Source organism: Fusarium poae, chromosome 2, assembly GCF_019609905.1.
Source record: "Fusarium poae strain DAOMC 252244 chromosome 2, whole genome shotgun sequence".
Lineage (NCBI taxonomy): Eukaryota > Fungi > Ascomycota > Sordariomycetes > Hypocreales > Nectriaceae > Fusarium > Fusarium poae.
In genome coordinates this window covers 6,444,015-6,466,399 of record NC_058400.1, presented here as the reverse complement: position 1 = coordinate 6,466,399, position 22,385 = coordinate 6,444,015, and the positions used below count along the sequence as shown (strand labels likewise).

Here is a 22,385-nt window from a genome sequence, read left to right as displayed (position 1 = left end):
TTTTTATTAAAAATTATTTTAAAAATTAAAAAATAATTTTATTTAAAATATTTTATTTTTTAATATATTAATATTATTATTATATTTTATTTTATAAAAAGCTTTAAAAGCTTTTTTTTTTATATAATAAAGATTTAAATTTTAATTTATTAATTTAATAATTAATTATATAATTAAAAATATTATAATTAAAAATAATAAAAATAATAATTTAATTATTATTTATATTAATAATATTTTAATTTTAAATATTAATAAAAAGATTATTTTAAAAATAATAAAAAGCTTTAAATTTTTTTAATTTTTTTTTTTAAAAAAAATTAAATTAATTATAAAAATTAAATTTTTATAAATAATTTTTTAATTTAATATATAATTAAAATTAATAAAAACTTTAAAATTTATTATTTTATATAATATTTTTATTAATATTAATAAAGAAATATTTAATAATTAATTTTTAAAAAAAATAAAAGTTTTTATTTATTTATTTTTTTAATATATAATTATAAAATTATTTTTACTTTTTTTAATTTTATTAAAGATTATTTATAATATTTTATTTATTTATATAAATTAAAGAATTATATATAGTTTTTCTTAAGATAAAGTTTTTAATATAAATATAATTAATAAAGTAATTATTTAAACTTTATAATATTAATAATTAATAAAAAAAGTTTCTATTAAACTATATAAATAATAATAATTTTTTCCTTTTTTAATTTTAATTAAAGTTAATTAATCTTAATCCCTTATAATACTTTATTAACTATTTTTATAGATTTTATATAATATAATATTAATCTTTAAATTAAAACTTATTAATAATAACTATTTGTCACGGGCTGAGTCCGGCGGTACGGGTGGACAGGGAACGCTTCGGGCGTAATAGGTTCTATTGCTACGGATAGGCACTGCAGGCAGGTCAGGCTCTATTAACAAGACGTAGCTCAAGGAGCTACGTTCAGGATCTGACTGGCGGTCTAACTAAGGTTACGGCGATAACGCTATCGCCACGTGATCTCATCCACTTGTGGCTCTAGGGTAGGTTGGTCTGACTTCGAGCTGTGACAGTGCCCCCCTCTTTAGCATCGAGCTCTGCCGAGACGGGCTACTGTGGTCCGGGCTTGTCAGGGTATCTCCTGTGGAAGTTCGCCACGATCTCTGCAGAATTCTCCACGTAGGCAGCAGGGACTTCTGTTGGGTCTGCATATCCGGCCCATTTCACAGTATACTTCAGCCTGGGGCGGCCTCCTCGGCCTCGTCTGTCCCATCGGGAATCCACAATGTCTTCAACCTCCCACTCTTCCACTCCTTCGGCTTCTACTGGCGGTGGCGGGTCTACGTTCTGACCGGGCAGCGGATTGGTGGCAGCTGGCTTTAGCAGGCTCGTGTGAAACACGGGGTGTATCTTCATGCTGGCGGGCAGTTCCAGTCGATAGGCGTACGGGGAGATGACCTTGCCGATCTTTAACGGGCCGATGTTCTTCCAGTCTAGTTTCTTCTGTGGCCTAAGGGTCTTGATATTCCTGGCGTCTAGCCACACTGGAGTCCCCCTACTTGGTATCGTCGGGCAGGTCGTCTGTGTCGGTTCGCTTGGGCTTCGTAACGGGCTTGTGCGGCAATGCTTTCTGATCTCAGGTGCTCTAGGATGTCGTTCATCGTCTTTGCGAACTGTTCTGCGTCTCTAGTGGCTGGGGTTCCTCTGACTGTAATCGTGGGTTCAAAGCCCATTCGCGGGTGGAATCCATAGTTTGCAAAGAACGGAGATACGCCGGTGGTTTCGGATTTCAGGGAGTTCGCTGCGAACTCGGCCAGGGGGAGCCATCGGTTCCAGTCGTCCTGTAGGTATGACACGTAGGCTCGCAGGTACTGTTCCAACACAGCGTTCAGGCGTTCAGTCTGTCCGTCGGTCTCAGGGTGGTAAGCGGTGGATAGTAGCGAGCTGATCGACAGTTGTTTGGTGAGCTTCTGCCAGAACTCCGCTACGAACTGGGGTCCCCGGTCCGATACTATAGTCTGTGGGAGCCCATGTAGCTTCCACACTTCCTTCAGGTAGTAATGGGCTGCGTCTTCGGCATCGCAGGTTCCTTTGCATGCGATGATATGTCTCATCTTGGTCAGGCGGCAGGCTATAATCAGGATGGCGTCATTTCCTTCGCTGGGCGGCAGATGTGTGATAAAATCCATTGACACATGTTGCCAGGCTCGTTCGGGGATAGGCAAGGGTTTCAGCACACCTTGCTTCGCTTCTCGGGCTGGGTTGGCTCTTCGACACGTATGGCAGTTCTTAACCCATTGTTCGATGTAGGCCAACATTCCGGGCCAGTAGTAATCCCGGGAAAGCAGGTCATAAGTGCGGGCACGACCTGGGTGTCCTGCTATAGGGTGTTCGTGGCAGGCTTTCAGCAGGGCGGTCTTGAGGGCGTCGTGGCTCGGGATATAGATGCGGTCCCGGTACAACAGTCGTTCCTGGACGATCTTGCACTCTGCAAGCGTAATCTTCGGGTGTCGCGGTGCGTCGGTCCTGAGGGCTTGTAGTATCGACTGCAGGTCTTCATCGGTCTGGTATCCTTCGTTCAGCAAGCGGTCGATCTCTTCTGGTAGCTCTATTGAGAGTGACGGCTCCTCGGGTGTTGGTGCGGGTTGGTTCTGTTGTAGTGGGTGGCGGATGCGGGCTCTCTGGACTCGTAGCGGCGGAAGTTGCCAGTTCTCTTTCTTTAGTACCACCTGGCTTTGGTGCGCTAAGCGCTCATCCCCCCTCTTTAGGGAGGTCTTCTGACCTCCTGGTCAGGGCATCGGGTTTAACTCCCTGTTTCCCAGGTCGATATGTGATCTGGAAATTAAATCGGGACAGGAACTCAGACCAGCGGGCTTGTCGTCGGTTAAGTAACTTCGTCGTCGTAAAGTACTCCAGGTTCTTGTGATCCGTGATCACTTTTATCGGTGAGGGTGCCCCCTCCAGTTCGGGTCTCCATTCTTCGAAGCAGCGAATAATGGCCATGAGTTCCTTATCGTAGATCTCGTAGTTGCATTCCGTGGACGTATGCTTCTTGGAGAAGAAGGCTACCGGGTGCAGCCTTCCGTCATCGTCGTATTGCGACAGCACACCGGCGGATACATAGTCAGAGGCGTCTGTCTCCAGGATTACGTCCTTCGTCCAATCGAAGGGGCGTAAGATCGGTGCTGATGTGAAGGCTCCCTTCAAGTCTCGGAAAGCCTTTTCGCAGGTTTCGTCCCAGACGAACGGTACGTCTTTCTTTGTCAGGTGGTTCAACGGGGCTGTAAGCTTAGAGAAGTCACGGATGAACCTCCTGTAGAAGTTCGCAAATCCTGTGAAAGCTTGTACATCTGTCAGGCAGGTCGGGGTTTGCCAGTTCTTAACAGTTTCGATCTTTGCAGGGTCCATTCGGATGCCGTCTCGTCCCACGATAAGGCCTAGGAACTTGGTTTCCGTAACCATGAATTCGCATTTGGCTGGGTTTGCGAATAACCCGGCAGCTCTCAGTTTTTCAAGCACCATCTTTAATTGCTCGACATGTTCTTCTCGGGTCCGGCTATAGATCAGGATATCGTCCAGGTACGCAGTGCAGAATATATCCAGGTATTCCCTCAGCGCATCATTAATGTACCGCTGGAAGGTCGCGGGGGCTCCTGTTAGGCCGAAGGGCATAACCAGTGACTCATATAATCCGAATCGGGTGCGGAATGCTGTCAGGTACTCCTGGCCTTCCTTGATACGCAGATTATTGAAGGCCGATACGATGTCAATACGGGAGAAGTATTTCATACCAGACAGGTTATTCAGGGATTCTTTGATCAGGGGGAGCGGGTAGCGGTCCTTAACCGTAATATTATTCAGGGCTCGGTAGTCCACGCAGAAGCGTAGACCACCGCCGGGTTTCTTGACGAATAGTACCGGGGAGGCTACAGGCGACGAGCTTGGGCGGATGAATCCCTTACGCAGATTCTCGTCCAGCCACTCTCGTAGGGCTGTCAGTTCGTTCCGGGACATTCCATATAAGGGTCCAAACGGCAGTTTTCCTCCTGGGGTTAGCTCGATGTGGTGGTCTCCAGATCGGTGCGGTGGTAGCTTCTCTGCCTCCTTAGGCGAGAAAACGTCTTGGAACTCTCGAAGTTCTTCCGGCAGCACGAATGCCTCTGGCTCAGGCTTAAGCAGGTAGTCCAGTTGCTTCAGGGTCACGGTGAAGAGGCGGTAACGGTCCTTCTGGCTGTATATTCGGGCGGTTCGCAGGGAAACCGGGAGGATATCCTTTCCCTCCAAGGCTGGTGGGATACTCCCTTTCATCTGGCGCATGAACTTCTTCGGGACGGTCTGTAAAGCCTTAATCCTTGTAGGCTTGGTTGGGGTGTTGCAGAATTTCTGGCAGTACGGGCTGTTAAATGTGAACGTGTGGGCCGCGAAGCCCACCTGCGGGTCGTGTTGCTTTAGCCAAGGCATTCCTAGGACAATAGGGTAGCTGGCTAACTGGGTCACGTAGAAGATCATGCTCTTCTGCTCGTGATCGGCAATGCGGAGTCCGGCGCGGACGTAGTAGGCGACCTTCCCGCTCTCGGCAGGTCGCCCGTCGAACACTTCAATCTCGAAGGTTCTCTTCAGGGGTCTAAACTTCAGGTTCTGGGACTTAGCCCAGCTCTCGTCGATAAACCCTTTTCCTTCCGCTCCGCTATCGGTCATAGCGTAAGACGGAATTGGTTCTCTTCCGGCCACATTGAGGCTGGCAGGCAGTATCATCAGGTTCGAACGTTGGTTGTTCTCGTTCTCAATCGGGATTCCATGAACGGAGGCGGCGGACAGTTTAATCTTCGGTACAGTAGGTGCGGGGAGGGGAGCCTGGCGCCGACTTAAGACAGGCTCACCCCGTTTTCCTGGCGTCCTCGGGAGTGTCTAGATCGGCGGGAACTGGCGCGGCTGGATGTAGGCGAGTGTGGAGACGGGGGCTGGCTGGTGCGGTTGGGGCTATAAGCGAAGGTGGCTTGACGGAGCCTGGTTGGACGTGTGTCAGGTTCGGGACAGTCGCGGAGGTAGTGGTTGGCTGAACCGCAACGGAAGCACTGGTTGTTCTCCCGTCGTTGGTTAGGGCGGTTATAGCGGCGCTGATTGCTGAGGTCCATAGGTTCTCCGGCTGGTTGGCGGTTTTCGGGGGGGCTTCTCCCTCTACGAGGCGATGGGGACTTCTTTCGGAGTGTCTGGGGGTACTCCTTCAGCGGCATATTCGTCTTTCGTGACGCAGGCTGTGGCTCCGCTGCGAAGCGGCGTCGTCGGTTTTCCAATTCTTGTAGGAAGGTGGCTAGGTCGTGATATTTATAGCTAGGCGGTGGGTTGTGTATAAGCATTCCGCGTAGTTCTCGGGAGACAGCTTGTTCCAACAGGGTAGGGAGGGCCTCTTCTGACATTTCTCCTTCCAGCGCGAGGCGTTGGAACTCGGCGAAGAAGGTGCTGAAATCCTTGTGAGTCTGGCGAAGGCGGAATAATTCGGCGCGGGCATTATTGATCCGGTTCGGGTCTCCAAAAGCGCGTTCTAGTAGATCGATAATATCCTGGTAGTCGGGGAGTTGGCATTCACCAGCTTTAATGTGCGGTAGGACTTGTGCATAGGCGCGTCCCTTAAGACGGCCAGTTACATAGGACATTCGGGCGAGGCGTGTCGGGAATCGGTCGTGGTTAGCTTTTAGTTTTGAGTGTATCTGGGAGACGAAACGGCGTAGGTCGCTCCGTTCGCCCTCAAACTTGTCAGGGTCGGGTAATCGTTCGGTAAGACTGGTTGATTCGGTAGATCGGGAAGAAGGCGGAGGAGTCGTTCCCATAGGAGTCGCTACACGAAGCTCAGCGGGAGCGCTAGTCTCGGGGGTTCACGGATAGTAGGTACGGTAGGTCGGGTGGCATCGAGGGCGCGACGTTCGGCGAGGCGGGCCTCGAAGATGTCGTCGTCCTTCCTCTTTAGGGCCTTCTCGTGTTGTTGCTCAGTGTACTCGAGCTGGGCTCGGGCAAAGTTACGCTCAGTGGTGATTTGTTGCAGGGATTGTTCGAGTCCTTGATGTTTATCCTTCATGTTCTGGGTCTCATTCTCCAGCTGGGATATACGGTTCTGGGCGTTCTCGGCGTAGGTATAAACGTTCCGGAAGTATTCGAACCAATCGTCTAGGTGTTCCGGGGCATGGTCACGGAATGACTCGACGCTGTCCGGCAGGAAGGGCGGGAGCGGGCGGGCAGACATCGCGTTCGGTGTCCAATGATAGGAGCTACGTAGTGTCACGGGCTGAGTCCGGCGGTACGGGTGGACAGGGAACGCTTCGGGCGTAATAGGTTCTATTGCTACGGATAGGCACTGCAGGCAGGTCAGGCTCTATTAACAAGACGTAGCTCAAGGAGCTACGTTCAGGATCTGACTGGCGGTCTAACTAAGGTTACGGCGATAACGCTATCGCCACGTGATCTCATCCACTTGTGGCTCTAGGGTAGGTTGGTCTGACTTCGAGCTGTGACACTATTTTCTTAATTTTAATATTAAAACTATTAAAAGATTTATTAAATTATATAAAGATATAATAAAACTAGAAAAATTATATATAAAAGCTATTAATCTTTATATAATTAAAAAGATAAATAGCCTTATTAAGGTTAAATTAATAGCTTTTAATTATAAGCTTTATTTCTTATATATAAAGAGTAAAAAAATAAAAATAATATTAAAGAGACTATATAAGCTTAAGAAGAAGCTTATTAAAAGGCTAATTATAAGTTTATTATATATATAAGAGAAATTTTTAAATAAAATTAATATATATAATAATAAGTATTTATATATTAATTAATTTAAATAGTTAAAAAGGTAAATAATAGTTATAATTAAAGCCTTTAAATTATAAAGAATAAAAGTTTTTATAGTAATTATTATAATTTTAATTTTATAAGTTATAATATATACTTTTAAATTAGATTTATATTAATCTTTAAATTTAAAAATTATATTTATTTATAAATTAATTTTAAATATATACTTTAGAACTTATACCTTAAAAATTACCTAATAAAAAGAGTTCTAGGAAGCTCTCGACGTCTGTTGTAAAAATGCTGTAAGATCTATTAGAGTCTACGTAGAAGTTAATCGTGAGATGCAGGAAGGTAGAAGACTGTATAACGAGGAACAGATTGCCTCGAGCCTGTCAGTAAATGACTTCTTGATATCGACCACACTTGCCCCCTTGGAGTTTTTTGACTGTGTCGACTTACCGTGAGTATGACCTCAAGTGATGTAATATCTGCAGCTGATATTCTTGAGTCCTATTGAGGGAAACTACATTATGAAAACGTTGCAGACAGCAGTACAGTTATGGTCGGCAAGACCATGCGTCTCACCACATGCACTTGAAAGCTCTCGACTGCTACAGATAGCCTTAGCAAACATGTGTATAGTGGGTCCCGAACAGATCGATATCTCTCTCGATATCCAGGAAATGGATGATGTTGCAAATACGGCGGATACAGAGGTGAACAGGGCCATTGCATTGGAGTGTCATGTGGACCAATCCATGCATGAAGGCGTTGGTTTCAACTATGCAGTTGACAGTGTCGTATGGGATGATATCTTTGGAATGACAAAGGGTTTGTGACTAGAGTGTCAAGAACTCTATTCATTTATGGCCTGAATACGAAGCGTTGGATGATTCCTAATAATGATCCAAGTAGTATAAAATGACCTGCTGATTCACCTCTTACTTCTGCCAACGAATTCTCCAAGGATTATGGTGAGCCTTTAGGGTATTCTGGCCAACAACCTTTCATTCTCTTCAAGCCCTGCAGGATAGGTACATCGCACAGTTCGTGATTCAGGTGATGACGATTACTGCGACAACTAGTGCAGGTAGACTACGAAGCCATTACTACGTATGTAAATGATAATACATGATCTGCAAAAGCAATTATGTCAACCGTCTAATGGGTAGTGAAAATGTTAGCCTCCCAAGTCTGAGGGTACAGAAATAACTAGTCTAATAGCTATGGTCTAAGGAATATAGACTGTCCTACTAATTTCGTCTCTTATGCTGCCGGCGGCCAATTTTTCTGATACCCTGCGGACCGTGCATCACGTCCCCTGATGCCTCCAGTTATTGGCAAGCCACCTCACATTCCTGTAGGCTGGCATCAATGATGTAAAGTACAGTCCACCGCGACGAAGATCAAGAACATCACAGTATAGAAGTACCAATGGCAGTAATTCCTTGCTTGCAGTGTACAAACAACTGCGCAAGCCGCTTTGACTTTCAGCCAGCCACATAATCTGATTGGGCTAGTGCTGTGTCGATAGTTCTCTGGGGTAGCAGACATAGCAACCAGTATAATTTGATGATGTAAGACATTGGCTGGCTAGAAATGCTAATCATTACAGAACTATTGATGCACCACGATATTACTAGTCTTTCCGAGAGCTGAAGCTTTGGTGATTGCCGCAGCTAACGACTGACTGGACGACTAGTGCGATGATAGCCCCTGTCCCCGCGCGGGGACCAAGGGCAGCTTAAGACACGGCTGAAAGATCTTCATGCTTTAGTCTGACTATTTGCGACAAAACTAGGGATGAATTTTGAGACCTGAGATGCTAGTTGAAGGTTGAAGCTGCATGTGAAAAAAGAGGGTTGGGTAAGAGGGGCCAGGTTGATTCCAATGTCCTTGGCCATATTATAAGAGGACGACATTGCTCGTAAGATCAATAGCAGCCAGTCTTCACATCATTCTTCTTTGCTTCTGACCATCATCCGCCATGTTGTTCAAGTCCATCTTCATCTCGTCGCTCGCGACCAGTGCTCTGGCCATATACCTGCCTGAAGACCATTACCTGGTTAGAGACAACTCGGCTGCGACGGGAGGACCCAAGTGCGACTGCTCTGGTGACAATTTGCGATACAACTCGACGCTCGCAAAGGACTATATCTGTGGCGACAAGCGTCTTGGTCCCAGCCGTCTTCCAACCAAGCTTCCTCTTGGAACATTCGTCACTGGGTACGACCGCTTTGGAGGACTGTCTCCAAATGACTTCCTTGGGAAGTGGTATAACTCCACTGAGGGACCTGATGGCCGCGAGGCAGGATGGATCTACCCTGAGAAGTATGGCTTTGAGCTTGATGAAGAGAAGCTTCCCATCAAGGCGAACGTGGACCTGATGCCCGGTACGCTCGTTGACCGTTTTGGCTACAACACTGGTAAGTAAACCTGGTGTTTTGAGAATTGGCACAATCTGACAAACATACACAGGCCGTTACATCTCCCCTGCCACCGCTCCGTTCTCCCAGAGAGCCCTCCACCCCCAGAACCTCGACAACGATGTCAACAAGCAATTCCCCAACAACTACCACGTTTACAATGTGACCAGGATGTTCACTGTCCAGGCTGGACCTATCAGGCCTTGGTTCGGTCAGCCAGGCTTTGGAGTCCAATTCTTCCTTGGCAATGGCATCAGCGTGAAGGATTATCTTGACAACGGACACTTGGTTGAGTTGAAGCCATCCGATCTGCTCAAGGATGGAACTGGCTGTGGCTTTGCGCGTGAGGGCGACGATTCAGTCTCCGACGAGCTGTGAGGTGCTGCACAGATCTGTAAATGATCTTGACGGCACGCATGACGTGGATTGAAGATTAAAAATAATAAACATTCTTTACCATACAAATAACAACTGCTACAAAGATGAATGATGGCCAAACAATTAGATCAATGCTTCAGGATTCTTGATGAAACCCTCAATAACATGAGCCAACTCGCCCAATCGAGCCTCCCAGAATTCCCGACGCTCTTCGTCAGCTTCAATGCCAATCTGCGTCCTGCCATCCTCCGAGAATGACACAACACGGGGTGGTGTCGCAGGCTCGGGATGAGGAATTGAGTAGTCTACGCGGCACTTTGTTCCCGCGAAAGGAATTGAGTCAAAGAACTCTTTGTTGAGGTGATTTGTGAAGGATCCGTAGAAGGGAGTTTCCGCTGGCCAATCCGTACATTCCTTGAGTATTTCCTGAAAGCTAAGCGTGGCGCGCTGACTTCCCTCGAGGGACTGGCTTCGTACTGAGTCCAAGAGGTCTGTTGCTGTCCAGTTAGGTTCGAACTTGACTCGCACAGGCTGGTATTGGTAGCAGGGACCCATGATGGTGTCAATTCCGGTGACATCGATGTCGCGACCAGACACAATGCCACCGAAAGTGACATCAGGCACGTCAAGGTGCTGCGACAGGACCTTGGCCCAACCCGCGGTGAGCAACATTGCGTGTGTAGTGTTAGGCGAGGCTCCAGAAATGTCCACATCCTTTGTCATAAAGGCCGTCTTCTTCTGAGGATCCGCAGCGGGAGCAATCTCAGTGTACGAGGAACCTTGGAGGTTTTTGCGCCAGAACTCGACATTTTGAGGCTTGACGGTGGAAAGATGCTGGAGGTAGGTCTCGAAAGGCTCCGAGGATGGGATCTCCAGACCTCGGTACCGAAGCTCGAGTTGGCGGATGAGCTCAGGTAGAGAAACACCGTCGTATTGAGCGTGAGAAATTCGGATGACGAAGGCATTCTCAGTCTCACCACGAAGGATAAACAGGCGGATGAAGGAAGAGCCATGAGTAAGATCGGTGCTGCTGTTGACATCTGATTCAGCGAGCTGCTTGGCGGCAGAGTCAATTGAACCCCCAACACTTTGTTCCGTGACAGGCACCTTCAAGTCATCAAGCACGACCTGCAAAGTCTGTCCTTCATTCTGAACAAATACGGTTCGAAGAATAGCATGCTGAGAAACAAGGTACTGGAAGCTGTCGATGAGGCGGGCAGTGTCGATTGACTGATCCAGGTAGAGCATGTTGTATTGAACGGAGCTTCGTGGCGCGAAAACGGATTGCTTGACATCGCCAGCCTGAGGTCCAGTCGCAGGCAGAACGTCCTTGATCTTCCACTCTGGATTGGCCAATTGAGGCTGGATAACCTTTATCAAGAAGTCGTCGATATCCTTCGTGTTGAGTAATGAGAAGGTAGTATACTTCTTAGTTGACTCTTCACTCTCAGTTGAGATCTCAACCAGTGAGTCAGCCATGCCTCTAAGCTGCATGTTTTGGAAGATACTCGCTACAGAGAGACGGTAGCCTTCTTGTCGCAGAGCCGAGACCATGCGCATGGCCACAATTGAGTCACCGCCCAGGCGGAAGAAGTTGTCATCAAGCGCAAGCTTCTCTTCTTCACTACCAAGGAATTTGGACCATGACGCGCGAAGCACGCGCTCTTTTGTAGTCAAGACCGTAGTATCCGCGATGGTCTTTTTGAGGGACGCGAAAGACTTGCGCAGCTCGACTACCAACGACAAAGTAATGTTCTCGGCAACATTGTCAATTGAACTGATGTTGGCAGAGTTATCAAGAGGAATGCAGATCGAGGGAATTGCGTAGGGTGGCAGAGTCTCAACCATGGCCTTGTTAAGACCGATTATGGCGGTCGCAAGCTCAACGGAAACAGCCTGCGACAAGGGCAGTGAAGCATCACTGATGTCAAGACCAAGCTTGAGCAATTGGGCATCCTTGGCGGGCGTCTCTTGAACGAAAGCAACCACCACAGGTGTCTGGCTGCTAGAGCCCTTGGGAACAACAAGTCTACTGACAGCCTTGCAGTTGCTGGGCAGAAGTCGCTTGAGTTCAAGATCGGTAGCGTTGAGGTCTACGACACGTCCATCTACGCTAGTCATGGCATCTTTCCGACCGATGAATACTAGGCTCATGTCATCGCTGTACTTGACGAGATCTCCGGTACGGAACAGCTTGCCCTGTCGTCCTGGGTATCCCATTGCACCCTCCTTGAGCCATTCGGGAGTATCAATAACATCATCACCCGCCAAAGCGGCGCCCTCAAGAAGGAGTTCTCCAGTGCTTCCCAAAGGCATGAGAAGCTTGTCATTGCCAGGCTGAACTACCCAAGGGATATATTGAACAGTAGGGTACTTGTCGCCGGTGGACAGGAATCTAGAGATATCCTTGGGAGATACAGGGGCGTACTTGTTCGCTTCCCAAATCTGACCAAGCTCTTCCGCGCCCAAGCATGTCAGCTCGTTCAATGAGCGCGACATGTCACCGCGAAGCTGGTTGATAGCAACTTCAAATTGCGACAGCACGCGCTCGACTTGCACGTGGCTCAAGAGCTCCGAGTCAAAGCTTGCCAAAAGTCGGAAACCTGTCTTTTGCATAGACACAGCCAACATCAGAGGATATGAGTTAAAGTGCAGAGCTTCGAGAGCAGCGTCGCCTCCTCGGAATGATGGAAGAGTGTCGTTCTCAGTCTCAATAGGATCAGGATCTTGAGGCTGGACGACAAGACCCATGGTGACCTCACAAGCAATCTGGGCGTCTTCGCTGAGTCGTCGGATGTGTTGGATACCAAGGTGCTCATGAGCAGCGCGTTTGACGCTTTGTTCTTGTACGGCTCGGAGGAAGTCTTGAACAGTTGTTGTGCGGTCAAGACGAATACGGACCGGGACTGTAGCCAGAATGGGACCTTCAATCAACTCAGCGCCAGGAAGAGGAATGGTTCTACCCATGAAGGTCTCTCCAAAAATAACATCGTCGCTCATAGAGTACTGAGACGCTAGCAAAGCCCAAGCCGCACGAATGACGGTAGCGATGGTGATGTCCGACTTGGCAGCCTTGTCAAGTTTGATGAATCGCTCAGTCAAGGACGTAGGGTCAGGGATGTAGGAACGTGATGGAAGAGATGGGAACTGAGGCCCCGTGGCTCCGGCAAGCTGAGTCTTCCAGTAATCCTTGGAAGACTTGCGTGAGTCTTCAGCGAGATAGCGAATGAAGTGCTTGAACTGGGCAGGCCGAGACACTTCTTCGCCCTTGTATGCAGCGCCTGCATGTTCGACAATGAGGTCTGTTGACCATCCGTCATAGATAGCATGGTGGGCTGTCCACACGAAGTAACGCTTGTCGAGAGCCTTGTCGGTGACGATAGCAAAGCGCGAGAGAGGTGCGCCAGGTGACATGGGCTCCTTCTTATCCTTCTCAACGAACTCCTCTAGACTGGAGTCAACCTCCTCCCACTGTAGAGACTCGTTAACAACAACTTGCATGAAGCCATGTTGCTTAAACTCAACAATACGAGTGCGAAGGATTGGGCTCTCTTTGTAAACGACACTCCAAGCCGACTTGAGTTTGTCGATTGAGCTAGTAGCAGGAATGTCTGCGATTCGTTGCGCAACATAATTCTCCTTTGATCTCGTGTAAAAGGCCATGTGAATCTCTTGCATGGGCGCACAAGGATAAATGTCCTCAATCGCACTGACATCGCAACCAGATTGCTCGGCAGCCTCAGCACACAAAGCTTCACGATCCATGTCATCCTTGAGCAAAGAGAACTCGGGAATTTGCATATCAATTCCCTGGCTGTTGTCGCCCTTTTGCATAGACTTAGCCATGTCGGAAAGGACCGGGTAGTTGAAGATGTCGGCGACAGAGAGCGTGTAACCCCAGTCGCGAACAATTGGAACAAGCTTCATTGCAAGGACTGAGTCACCGCCTGATGTGAAGAAGTTGTGTGTAGTGCTGACTTGCTTATTCTCAAGACCAAGCAAGCGACACCAAGAATCGCGCAGGAACAGCTCAGCCTCGGACTGTGGCTCACGAATCTCTGAGCTCTCATTTGCGGCCGCCGAGGCTTGCATGTTGGCGGAGATCTCTGCGCCGAGAGCACGCAGCGACTTGCGATCCGTCTTACCAGACACAAGGTACGGGATCTTTGAGAGTGTGATGTACTGAGTAGGAACCATGTACACAGGCAGGACCTTGGAAAGCTTGTCATTCAGTGTTTCGAGGGCATCGCGGAAACGAGGTGGGAAGTCAATATGACGAGAGTCTCCCTCATCTTTGGCTTCACGGTCCGCAACAAAAGCCACAAGCATTGACTCTTTGTTCTGGTTTCGTGGCGCGATGATCTCAGCGACAACTTCGGCTCCTGGAGGAAGGAGGTTCTTGATGTGGTGTTCAATCTCGCCCAGTTCCACGCGCTGTCCGCGAAGCTTGATCTGTGTATCCTTACGACCGACAAAAATGAAACCGTTTTCGCCATCGGGATCGTATCGGACCAAGTCTCCCGACTTGTATAGGCGACCACTTCGTCCGGGAATACCATCTGCGCCGGCGAGGAGGAAGTCCGGGTCATGAATGAAAGCCTCTTTCGTCTTCTCGGGATCTCCAAGATAACCTTGACCAACGATGGGACCCTCAATGAGCAGTTCACCAACTGCACCTACCGGCACAAGCTTGTTGTGGTCGTCAGGGTCGACCAGCCAGATACATGCGCCAGTACCTGGACCCATGCTGACATACGGCTTGCCTGCCGCGCTGGGGTTGACAGTGCATCCAATGGTACACTCAGCGGGACCGTAACCGATAACAATTCGTGTATGTTGACCCCAAATGGCAATGTCTCCAGCTGAGCAAGCCTCACCACCGATACCAAGACTGTTCAATGATGGGATGATATCGGGGTCCAGGATGCGCGCGACAGAAGGTGTGATGTTGACCATGTTAACCTTCAAACGACGGATCGCGCCGCTCAAATCATTCACACGGTCCATATCAGTGGGAATGCAAAGACATCCGCCGCGAATGAGCGTACATAGAATACTGTCAATGCTGACATCAAAGGCGTACGAGGTAAAGTCGAGCGATCGCGAGATACTTGAGTATCCGATTCCTGTGCTTCGCGCAAGCGCACTGGCAGTGTACGTCTCATGAGAGAGCATCACTCCCTTTGGCGTTCCTGTACTTCCAGAAGTAAAGATGATATAAAGAAGCGATTCGGGTGGCACATGAGGCAGTTCTCGAAGAGGATTCTCGATGGTTTTGGCGAGTGAGTCAAGTTTTTCCGTATCAACAATGACATGCTTTGCCTCGGGCGCAATCTCAGATCCGTATTTCGCTTGGTCTCTTGAAGTGAGAATATGTGTCGCCTTTACTTGCTGCGCCATAACCTGTCGTCGCTGAATAGGCTGACTCGGATCCATGAGCACGAAAGCCGCACCCGCCTTGATGACACCCATAACACCTACTGTCGTCCACCTAGATTTCTCAAAGCACAAGGGGACAATATCACCGTTCTTGACACCGAGATCAATCAGGTGGTGTGCGAGCAGTGTAGACAGGTTGTCCATCTCGGCATATGTAAGGTTGCCATCCCAAGAGCAAATGGCTTGGGCATCGGGTCGCAATCTCACTTGCTCGGTGATCAATGTGTGAATGCACTCCGGCACTGGCGGAGGAAGATCTTTATTCCAGTTCCATATCACTGAGTTATCCAATTTTCCTAGTGGTAGAACGGAGGATAGTATTGCGTCGGGGTCGGCGAGGGTTGTGTTGAGGACTTCGACAAAAGCTTGAGCGAGGTGGTTTGCGAGGAACTCTGCGCCTAGAGGTTCGCGCCAGGTCGGTCGAAGGTAGAGAGCGTCATCTTCTAGTGTTGCTTGAATTTGGACATTTCCCTGTATCGCATACTCTGTCAGTCTATGCCCAAATGGCAAATAGGAAATGTTCGTACCCAGTTCACTGAAATATCGTCTTCTTGGGTAATTTGGTTGACCAAGCCACCTTGCGCAGGCTCGTCATTGAAGAAGAACTTGTAGCTATCCCTTGTGTATGATACTTCTGACGGTAATTGCTGCTGTATATATGTTCTAAGCACTTGGAGCTCCGATGCGACAGAGTTGCTCCCATCCCATTGCAACTTGGCTGTGTTGAGTGTGAAGGTATGACATGTGGAAGATCCGATCTCGGTCAATCCCCAAGAGAACTCGACGTGGTTGCCATGATTGTGACGATATAAAAGAAGCGACCATGCTAATAGTAGTATCTCAAGCTCCTGGGTATCTTGTTCGTGGTGTTTGCGCAGAACAGGCACGTCATGACGCACGCTCTTTGTCTGCGGCGCATTTGGCTTCGCAGATAAGTCAAGTTCTGTCATGTTTGATCTTTTCTCTCTTTTACAAGATCTGTAGTATATGTTTTTGTTAGGAAACGCTGTTCCTGGAACTCCCAGTTGTTGGGAATATTGTGCGATGGGACGTGCAAAGAAGTTGCAAACGCACATTTGCCTGTCTTCAGAGTCATCACCAGACTTTACATGAACGCCTCCACTATTTTTATTGCATCCACAGGCTCAATATGCAGGAACCTCATTACGTATCGTATCGGAACTGAGCTTTCTTCTCTGTCTTCGTCTTCTCCGTCTCGTATAAAGCGCATGTGGGGGGTCTGGTCTGACCGGCGCGGGACAAGGCAAGGACTAGGAGCTTTGAAGCCATTCAGCAGGGTGGTTTCAAGAGTACCATTTCATCCCAGGGTCCCCTCTCTGGAAACACTTTCGTCGCGGGCGATTTCGGAGGGTGTTCTGGGTGTCCATCTTGGAGGAATTGTCACCTTCCATTTGCTGATCTTCCGGCGCTAATCCGTCATTGAATCGAGGTAGAGGATGTGAGAAGATGAAAATGATGGCAAAAGATCCATGTTCGATGGACCCTGGCCATGCTGTATTTGGGTTAGCAAGACGATTGAAGAAGGTCTTGGCTAAACATTTGAAGAAGCTCCGTTACGGGATTTAATGAATGTGGATTCGAGAAAATCGGGAGAGGTGGTGGGTGGCTTCGGCATGGAGCTTGGGTTGGGTTGGTAGTTGAGGCTATTTTGTTGTGTCTGGAGGTATCGCATGTTCGCATAGAACCATCTTGCAGTGCGAAACGTGGATTCTAAGACATATCCAGAGCTTTGGTAATGTATAACGACCTTCTTGTTTGTGGAATAAGTGCTTGAACAACTGCAAAGCGACGTTGGCAATGACCCTACTGGCTATCGATGATGGCTCAAATTGTCGACTTGCAGCTTCTTTGGGCCTCCACTGCACTACTTTCATCGCAGCACAAGGAAGTAGGGTTGCTTTTCGTCCCATCGCTATACGGAGAGTAGTAATAATCGACACGCTGGCGGAGACTCGATGCGAGGAATAACGGAGTCCAAGGTTCTAGATGAAGCCGAGGCGAACTTTTCTAGCGGGGGTGATTGATAAGTTGACTGAGTTATCTGATCCGATTGACAAGGATGATTCTAAAGAGACCCTCCACACCAAAGAAAGAATGGCGTCACACCAAAAAAGCCATCAAGTCCGGATGACTGACTATTTTGCCTCAAATGCCGACTGCACCTTTTATCTGCCATGCCTGCAAGTAACTCTAATGCTAGTTCTCATGTGGACAAAACAAGTACCACAAGATGCGTATAATAGACAAAAAAGAAAGAAAGAAAATGCCTCAAATCGCCGTAAAACTGCATCATAGCTTGCTGTCCACCCATCTTGGACTCCTCTTCTCCACAAAGGCCTGCACGCCCTCATGGAAATTGTATCCTTCCGCCATGACAGAGTCCCACGTTTGACGATGCACACGTACTGCATTCTCGGCGCTCCCATATTCCCAGCCAGCAAGGATACCAGCTCGAGACGCAATCACGCTGTCGGGACTGTTGCCGATGATTGCAGCCGCGTACTCGAGAGCTTTCTTCACTACTGGACGCTCCAGCACGTCGCAGTCCGCTGGAGCATCTTCAGTTATAGCGTTGAGAATGCCAAACTCGCGGGCTTCTGTAGTGCTGATGCTCCGTCCCGTCAGGGCCATCTCAGTTGCTCTATGACGGCCAATGGTCCTAGCTAGTCTCGGCAGGGAACCCGCATTAGCGACGACACCAATCTTGGCCTCTGGCAGGGCAAATACAGCGCTTTTGGCAGCGACAATTAGGTCGAGGTTGGCAATCATCTCGAACCCGCCTCCCATGGCCAAGCCGTTAACAGCAGCGATAATGGGCTTCTTTCCGCTCCTACGCGAGAGGCCGCCAAATCCCGTCGTAGGCGGGTCCATCGGTCGCTTCTCGGGTATGCCATCTCTTTTGCGCTGGTTGATCTGGTTCCATTCCTTGAGGTCCATGCCTGCACAGAATGCACGCCCAGCGCCTGTAACGATGGCACACCGGAGGGAAGACTCATTGTCGTACCACTCCCAAAGGGCTTCAAGCTCATATTCTGCGTCGCTGGTCATAGAGTTTAGAGCTTTGGGTCTGTTAAAGACCACAAGCATGACATGTTGTACTGGGAATGACACAAGGCCATATGTTTGTCGTGGTGGCTGTTTGTTGAAGGTGTGTTGCGCCATAGTGGTAGAGTCGCTGGAGGACTGAAGGATAACAGTATGCGGTACAATGACTGTCTGTCTCTATAGCAGAGTGTTTATGTGCAATGCCAGAATGCACCCGATGATGGATCTTTTCTCGCAGGGTTTATCTGATGAAGCCAAGGGATCCCAATGGCCAGGACAACCATGAGGATTTGTTCCGATCAGATAAAAAACGGCGCAATGCAACCTCAGCCGGCGTTGGTCTTCTCAAAGGGTCAACTCCCTAAAGATCCTTGTTCTTGAACCTCCGACACACCCCTCCAGTACGTATGGCCCCGGTCGTTTCTGGTCATTTCTGGTCATTTTTGGCGCAAGAGCTACGGAATGAACTGTTTAAAGAATCTAATCAATCACATCTGATAACGAGGTTCATCCCATCACATGTCGCATGAAACGATACATTTCTTTTGCGATCGTGCATGATGCTGCATAATTTAGCACCGAGATCGGCAGGTCCATAGAGATGGACAGGATCCAGCAGAATTTTCACAGGAGCTATGACGTTTGATCGAGAGTTTGGAGATGATCAGTGGTATGGGTGACTTGAGCTCAAGTTAAGAAACTCTACTCAGTAGAAAGCTGCAATTGATCATGACCAACATCATCATTGCTTGCGACTACAAAGGCCTCTAACTCAGGTGTGGCAAACATGTTCAGAGCCCCAGAACTGGTGACGGCCTGCATCTTTTCCTTCTAGTGAAGCTCGATTTTGTGGCTTGCTTTGAACCTTGGCAGGCTTGGTTAACTCACAGTTCCCGGTGCTAATTATCGGTAGTTGCGCAATGGAAGCCGCTGTGTGCCCTCGACCGAGCCTCTACGCCTTTCCGTCATCGATTTCCACACGATTTCCACACGCGATTGCCGGCACTCGAACGAACGAGAGCGCCAATTGTTGTCCACTGATGCCCTGAGCACAGAATAAGATACAGACGGTTGATGAGCTAGCAATGTTCAGTTGTGAAATCTGGAGTGGTGAGCGCGACAGCCTCTTGGCCGTCCTGTGGGCAGGGTAGGCTAGGTTGTAACGCCTCAGCCAAGAATGCGTCTGGCGTCAGTCGCTGTCGGTCTCCGCTATCGCAAGAAATTACAAGCCCCTTACGTAGGTAGTTGTACTTGGGCCTTCATCAAAACACCATTTACTGAATAGATGCATCGCGGCCGATTCGATCGAGGCCTCAAAGGGCAGGATAACGACCAGTTGTGTCTACGCGACGGTCAAAGGCGTAGGGAATCGCGGTTGCTGGAGGCGACCTGTACGACGAAAGCTGCATCATGGATGTTTTCCACACACATTGGTATGAGAACTTCAGTGCCCAAAGGCCAGACCTGGGTCAATTTGGCATGATAAATCGGAATCGCGTAGATAAAGTCGCGTCTGTAAAGATCGCCTTGCGTTTCTCTGTAATTGGAGCTCCTATCCCAGATGTTGACAAATGCTGTACTGTATTAGTTAACGTACACGGTTAACATCAGAGGAATCTCAACTACTATTGCTTCTACTCATGTCTTGTGTGCTCACTACAACACAATTCATGACAGAGAGTCCGATATCACATTACAGGACTAATCAGGAAGTCATTGCTATCAAACACAGTAATTATTTATTCAAGTTACCCATTGCGACGCGTCTCAAAACGAAATGTCTTGTGTCAACATGATGATGAGAAACTTACCCTGCACCCCAAAGTAGCAAAGTGAGATGCTGCTTTTTTACGCCTATCGCCCATCTCGTACTCATCATTGACCAAGCATATCAATCTAATCTTATCTGATTCATGGCTTACGATGGTGGCCAACGTTAATACCAAGCAGCGTTTCTGTACTGATGGGTTGTGGCGTGCATGTCATCAGTGGTCAACGAGACCATCACGACCGAACTAAGAAACATGCATAAATTCCACAGCCTCGGTCATATTTGGCACAATACGGATAGGGCAGCCAAGATGCTATTGTCACGGAAATGGAAAGTTAGAGGTCGCGGGAAATAATACCACATACGTACTCGGAATGTGCTGTGATCCTTCGTATTTTCACCTTTGTCGACATTTCATAAGTGGACCTCCAACTGGAAAGATATGGAAAATCTCGGAGCCCACAACAGCTCCTGACGGTGCCTTAATTAGCGCATACATCGCCCACTTCGATCAGTGTTAGCGTACTCTCAGTGGCACCATGACTGCAGTCTCGCAGGGGGGTTGGCGGGTATTCGGCACAAACAGGGCACCATCTTTGACCATCTTTGACCCACGAGAAGAAGGGTTCTCTTTTACGGACCTTCAACTTACAATACAGAGACTCCTCTACGCAACATGCCTGGTTGTCGCCATCGGCTTCTTCACTCGCGGAGGCATCGGCCAAGTTTACCGTGTCTTGTAACTCTTGGCCTTGCAATGGCTACTGGACTGTACTGGATTGATCTTATCAGATCTGATTGGACCTGATACCGAAATCGGTTCAGTGGGGTATAAATAAGTAGGTAGCCAAATAAAATCTGGAGATGCAAAGATCGCATTGTCTGTCTAGTAGTAGCCAAAACAAACAAACACTTCAAGTTTTAATCGCCAAAAATGTCTTCACAACCATTCCAGCAAAAGGCACCAATCAAGATTAGGCTGCCTGAGCCTTATCTTACAACATACTACCTCGAGCCCATCGCTGAGAACAAGCAGTCGTATCGTCTGCGCAAAGACGAGTCCTCAAAGGATGGCAAGCCATTCCCCAAGGCTCTTCACAGAGAAGACCTGGTCTTTTCCACGATCCCAACTGCGGAATCTGACAAGATTCCTGATTCTGATAATCGCGAGTATGCGCGCGCGCGACGAAGTCCCGTCTGGTCGCTGAGCTGGGAGAAGGAGACACCCACGCTCGCCCAGACCTGGATGTTCTTGTATACTTTCTTCGCATACACTTTTGACGTAGAGCAATTCCGTCTCCGTCTCGAGGGCTCCGGAGCCGAGGAGCTGTCCAAGGCTGTCGTCCTCTCCATGGTGGCCATCAACATGCCTCAGCCTCCCAAGGGCGTTGAGCTTGCGCCCAGCACCGGCGTCGAGGTGCTTGTCTTGCGAAGCGCCTTCTGGCAGGGATGCGCTTCTCCATTGGGCCAGCAGCCCATCTGGCTTCCTACTTGGAACTCTCTGAACGTGACACCTCATTTGGACTATGTGATGACACCTACCTCTGAGTCTACTCTTCTGCGTCACCCGCGCCGAACACCCAAGCCTGCTCCTGGAAGCTGCTTCTACAGCCGCTACATCCCTTCACTTGACGAGCATTTCAACCTCATCGCTCTCGACTATGAGAACCCTGAGCATCTGCGTCTGTTCAACACATGGCAGAACGACCCCCGTGTGGCTGCAGGCTGGATGGAGACTGGTACTCTAGACGAGCACCGCACCTATCTCAAGAACATCCACGAAGACCCCCACCAATTCGCCGTGTTGGGTTACTTCAACGACATCCCATTCGCCTATTTTGAGCTGTATTGGGCCAAGGAGGACAAGATGGGCCAGCATTACGCCTCACTTGACTTTGACCGTGGTAGGCACTCACTTGTTGGTAACGACAAGTTCCGCGGACAGTACCGTGTCATGGCTTGGTGGCCCAGCGTTATGCACTACGAGTTCCTTGATGACCACCGCACTGAGAACGTTGTCGGTGAGCCTCGTCTGTCGAGCGAGGGTGTCCTCAAGTACGAGATGATCTTTGGTCTGCACCAGGACAAGTGGATGGACCTACCTCACAAGCGATCCAACCTCGTCAAGATCTCTCGCGAGCGCTTCTTCCAGATCTGCCCCTTCAATCAGGGCAAGCCTCGTGTGGCTGGCACGACCTTTGGCTTTGAGCCCAAGCTGTAAATAATGAAGACATGTCATTCAAAGTTGGTAGATGGAGCAGTATTATAACTTCATGCGAGTATTAAATAGTGTTAGCGACCTTTTTTTACATAATTTGTCAATCAGAATATTATTGGTCTGTAACTGTATCTTCTTGGCAGTGAGTCGCAATCACGAGGCATGGCGCCGAAGCCATTCACGAGATACAACTTTACACGGGAATAACTCTGCCAAGACAACAGCCAAGCGCTGATCCGATCTAGCCGATCAGGAATCCTTTTGCACGTTTGCCAAGCCTCAATTACA

General features: G+C 48.5%; 4 protein-coding genes across 4 annotated transcripts; 2 read left to right on the top strand and 2 right to left on the bottom strand.

Moving 5' to 3' along the window:
• Positions 1–8,786: 8,786 nt before the first annotated feature.
• FPOAC1_006152 (uncharacterized protein) lies at positions 8,787–9,603 on the top strand (the record flags this gene model as incomplete). The annotated part of the gene is made up of 2 exons (XM_044850644.1): positions 8,787–9,225; positions 9,278–9,603. 2 exons carry the CDS (start codon positions 8,787–8,789, stop codon positions 9,601–9,603), a joined length of 765 nt encoding a protein of 254 aa, XP_044709356.1.
• Positions 9,604–9,726: 123 nt separating this feature from the next.
• Positions 9,727–16,454, bottom strand: NPS6 (Non-ribosomal peptide synthetase; the record flags this gene model as incomplete). The annotated part of the gene is made up of 4 exons (XM_044850643.1): positions 9,727–15,513; positions 15,570–16,020; positions 16,117–16,122; positions 16,357–16,454. The coding sequence occupies 4 exons, from the start codon at positions 16,452–16,454 to the stop codon at positions 9,727–9,729; spliced, it is 6,342 nt and encodes a 2,113-aa protein (XP_044709355.1).
• Positions 16,455–17,352: 898 nt separating this feature from the next.
• FPOAC1_006150 (uncharacterized protein) lies at positions 17,353–18,225 on the bottom strand (the record flags this gene model as incomplete). Its single annotated transcript, XM_044850642.1, has 1 exon — positions 17,353–18,225. One exon carries the CDS (start codon positions 18,223–18,225, stop codon positions 17,353–17,355), a length of 873 nt encoding a protein of 290 aa, XP_044709354.1.
• Positions 18,226–20,813: 2,588 nt separating this feature from the next.
• On the top strand, positions 20,814–22,100 carry FPOAC1_006149 (uncharacterized protein; the record flags this gene model as incomplete). The annotated part of the gene is made up of 1 exon (XM_044850641.1): positions 20,814–22,100. One exon carries the CDS (start codon positions 20,814–20,816, stop codon positions 22,098–22,100), a length of 1,287 nt encoding a protein of 428 aa, XP_044709353.1.
• Between the last annotated feature and the right edge of the window lie 285 nt (positions 22,101–22,385).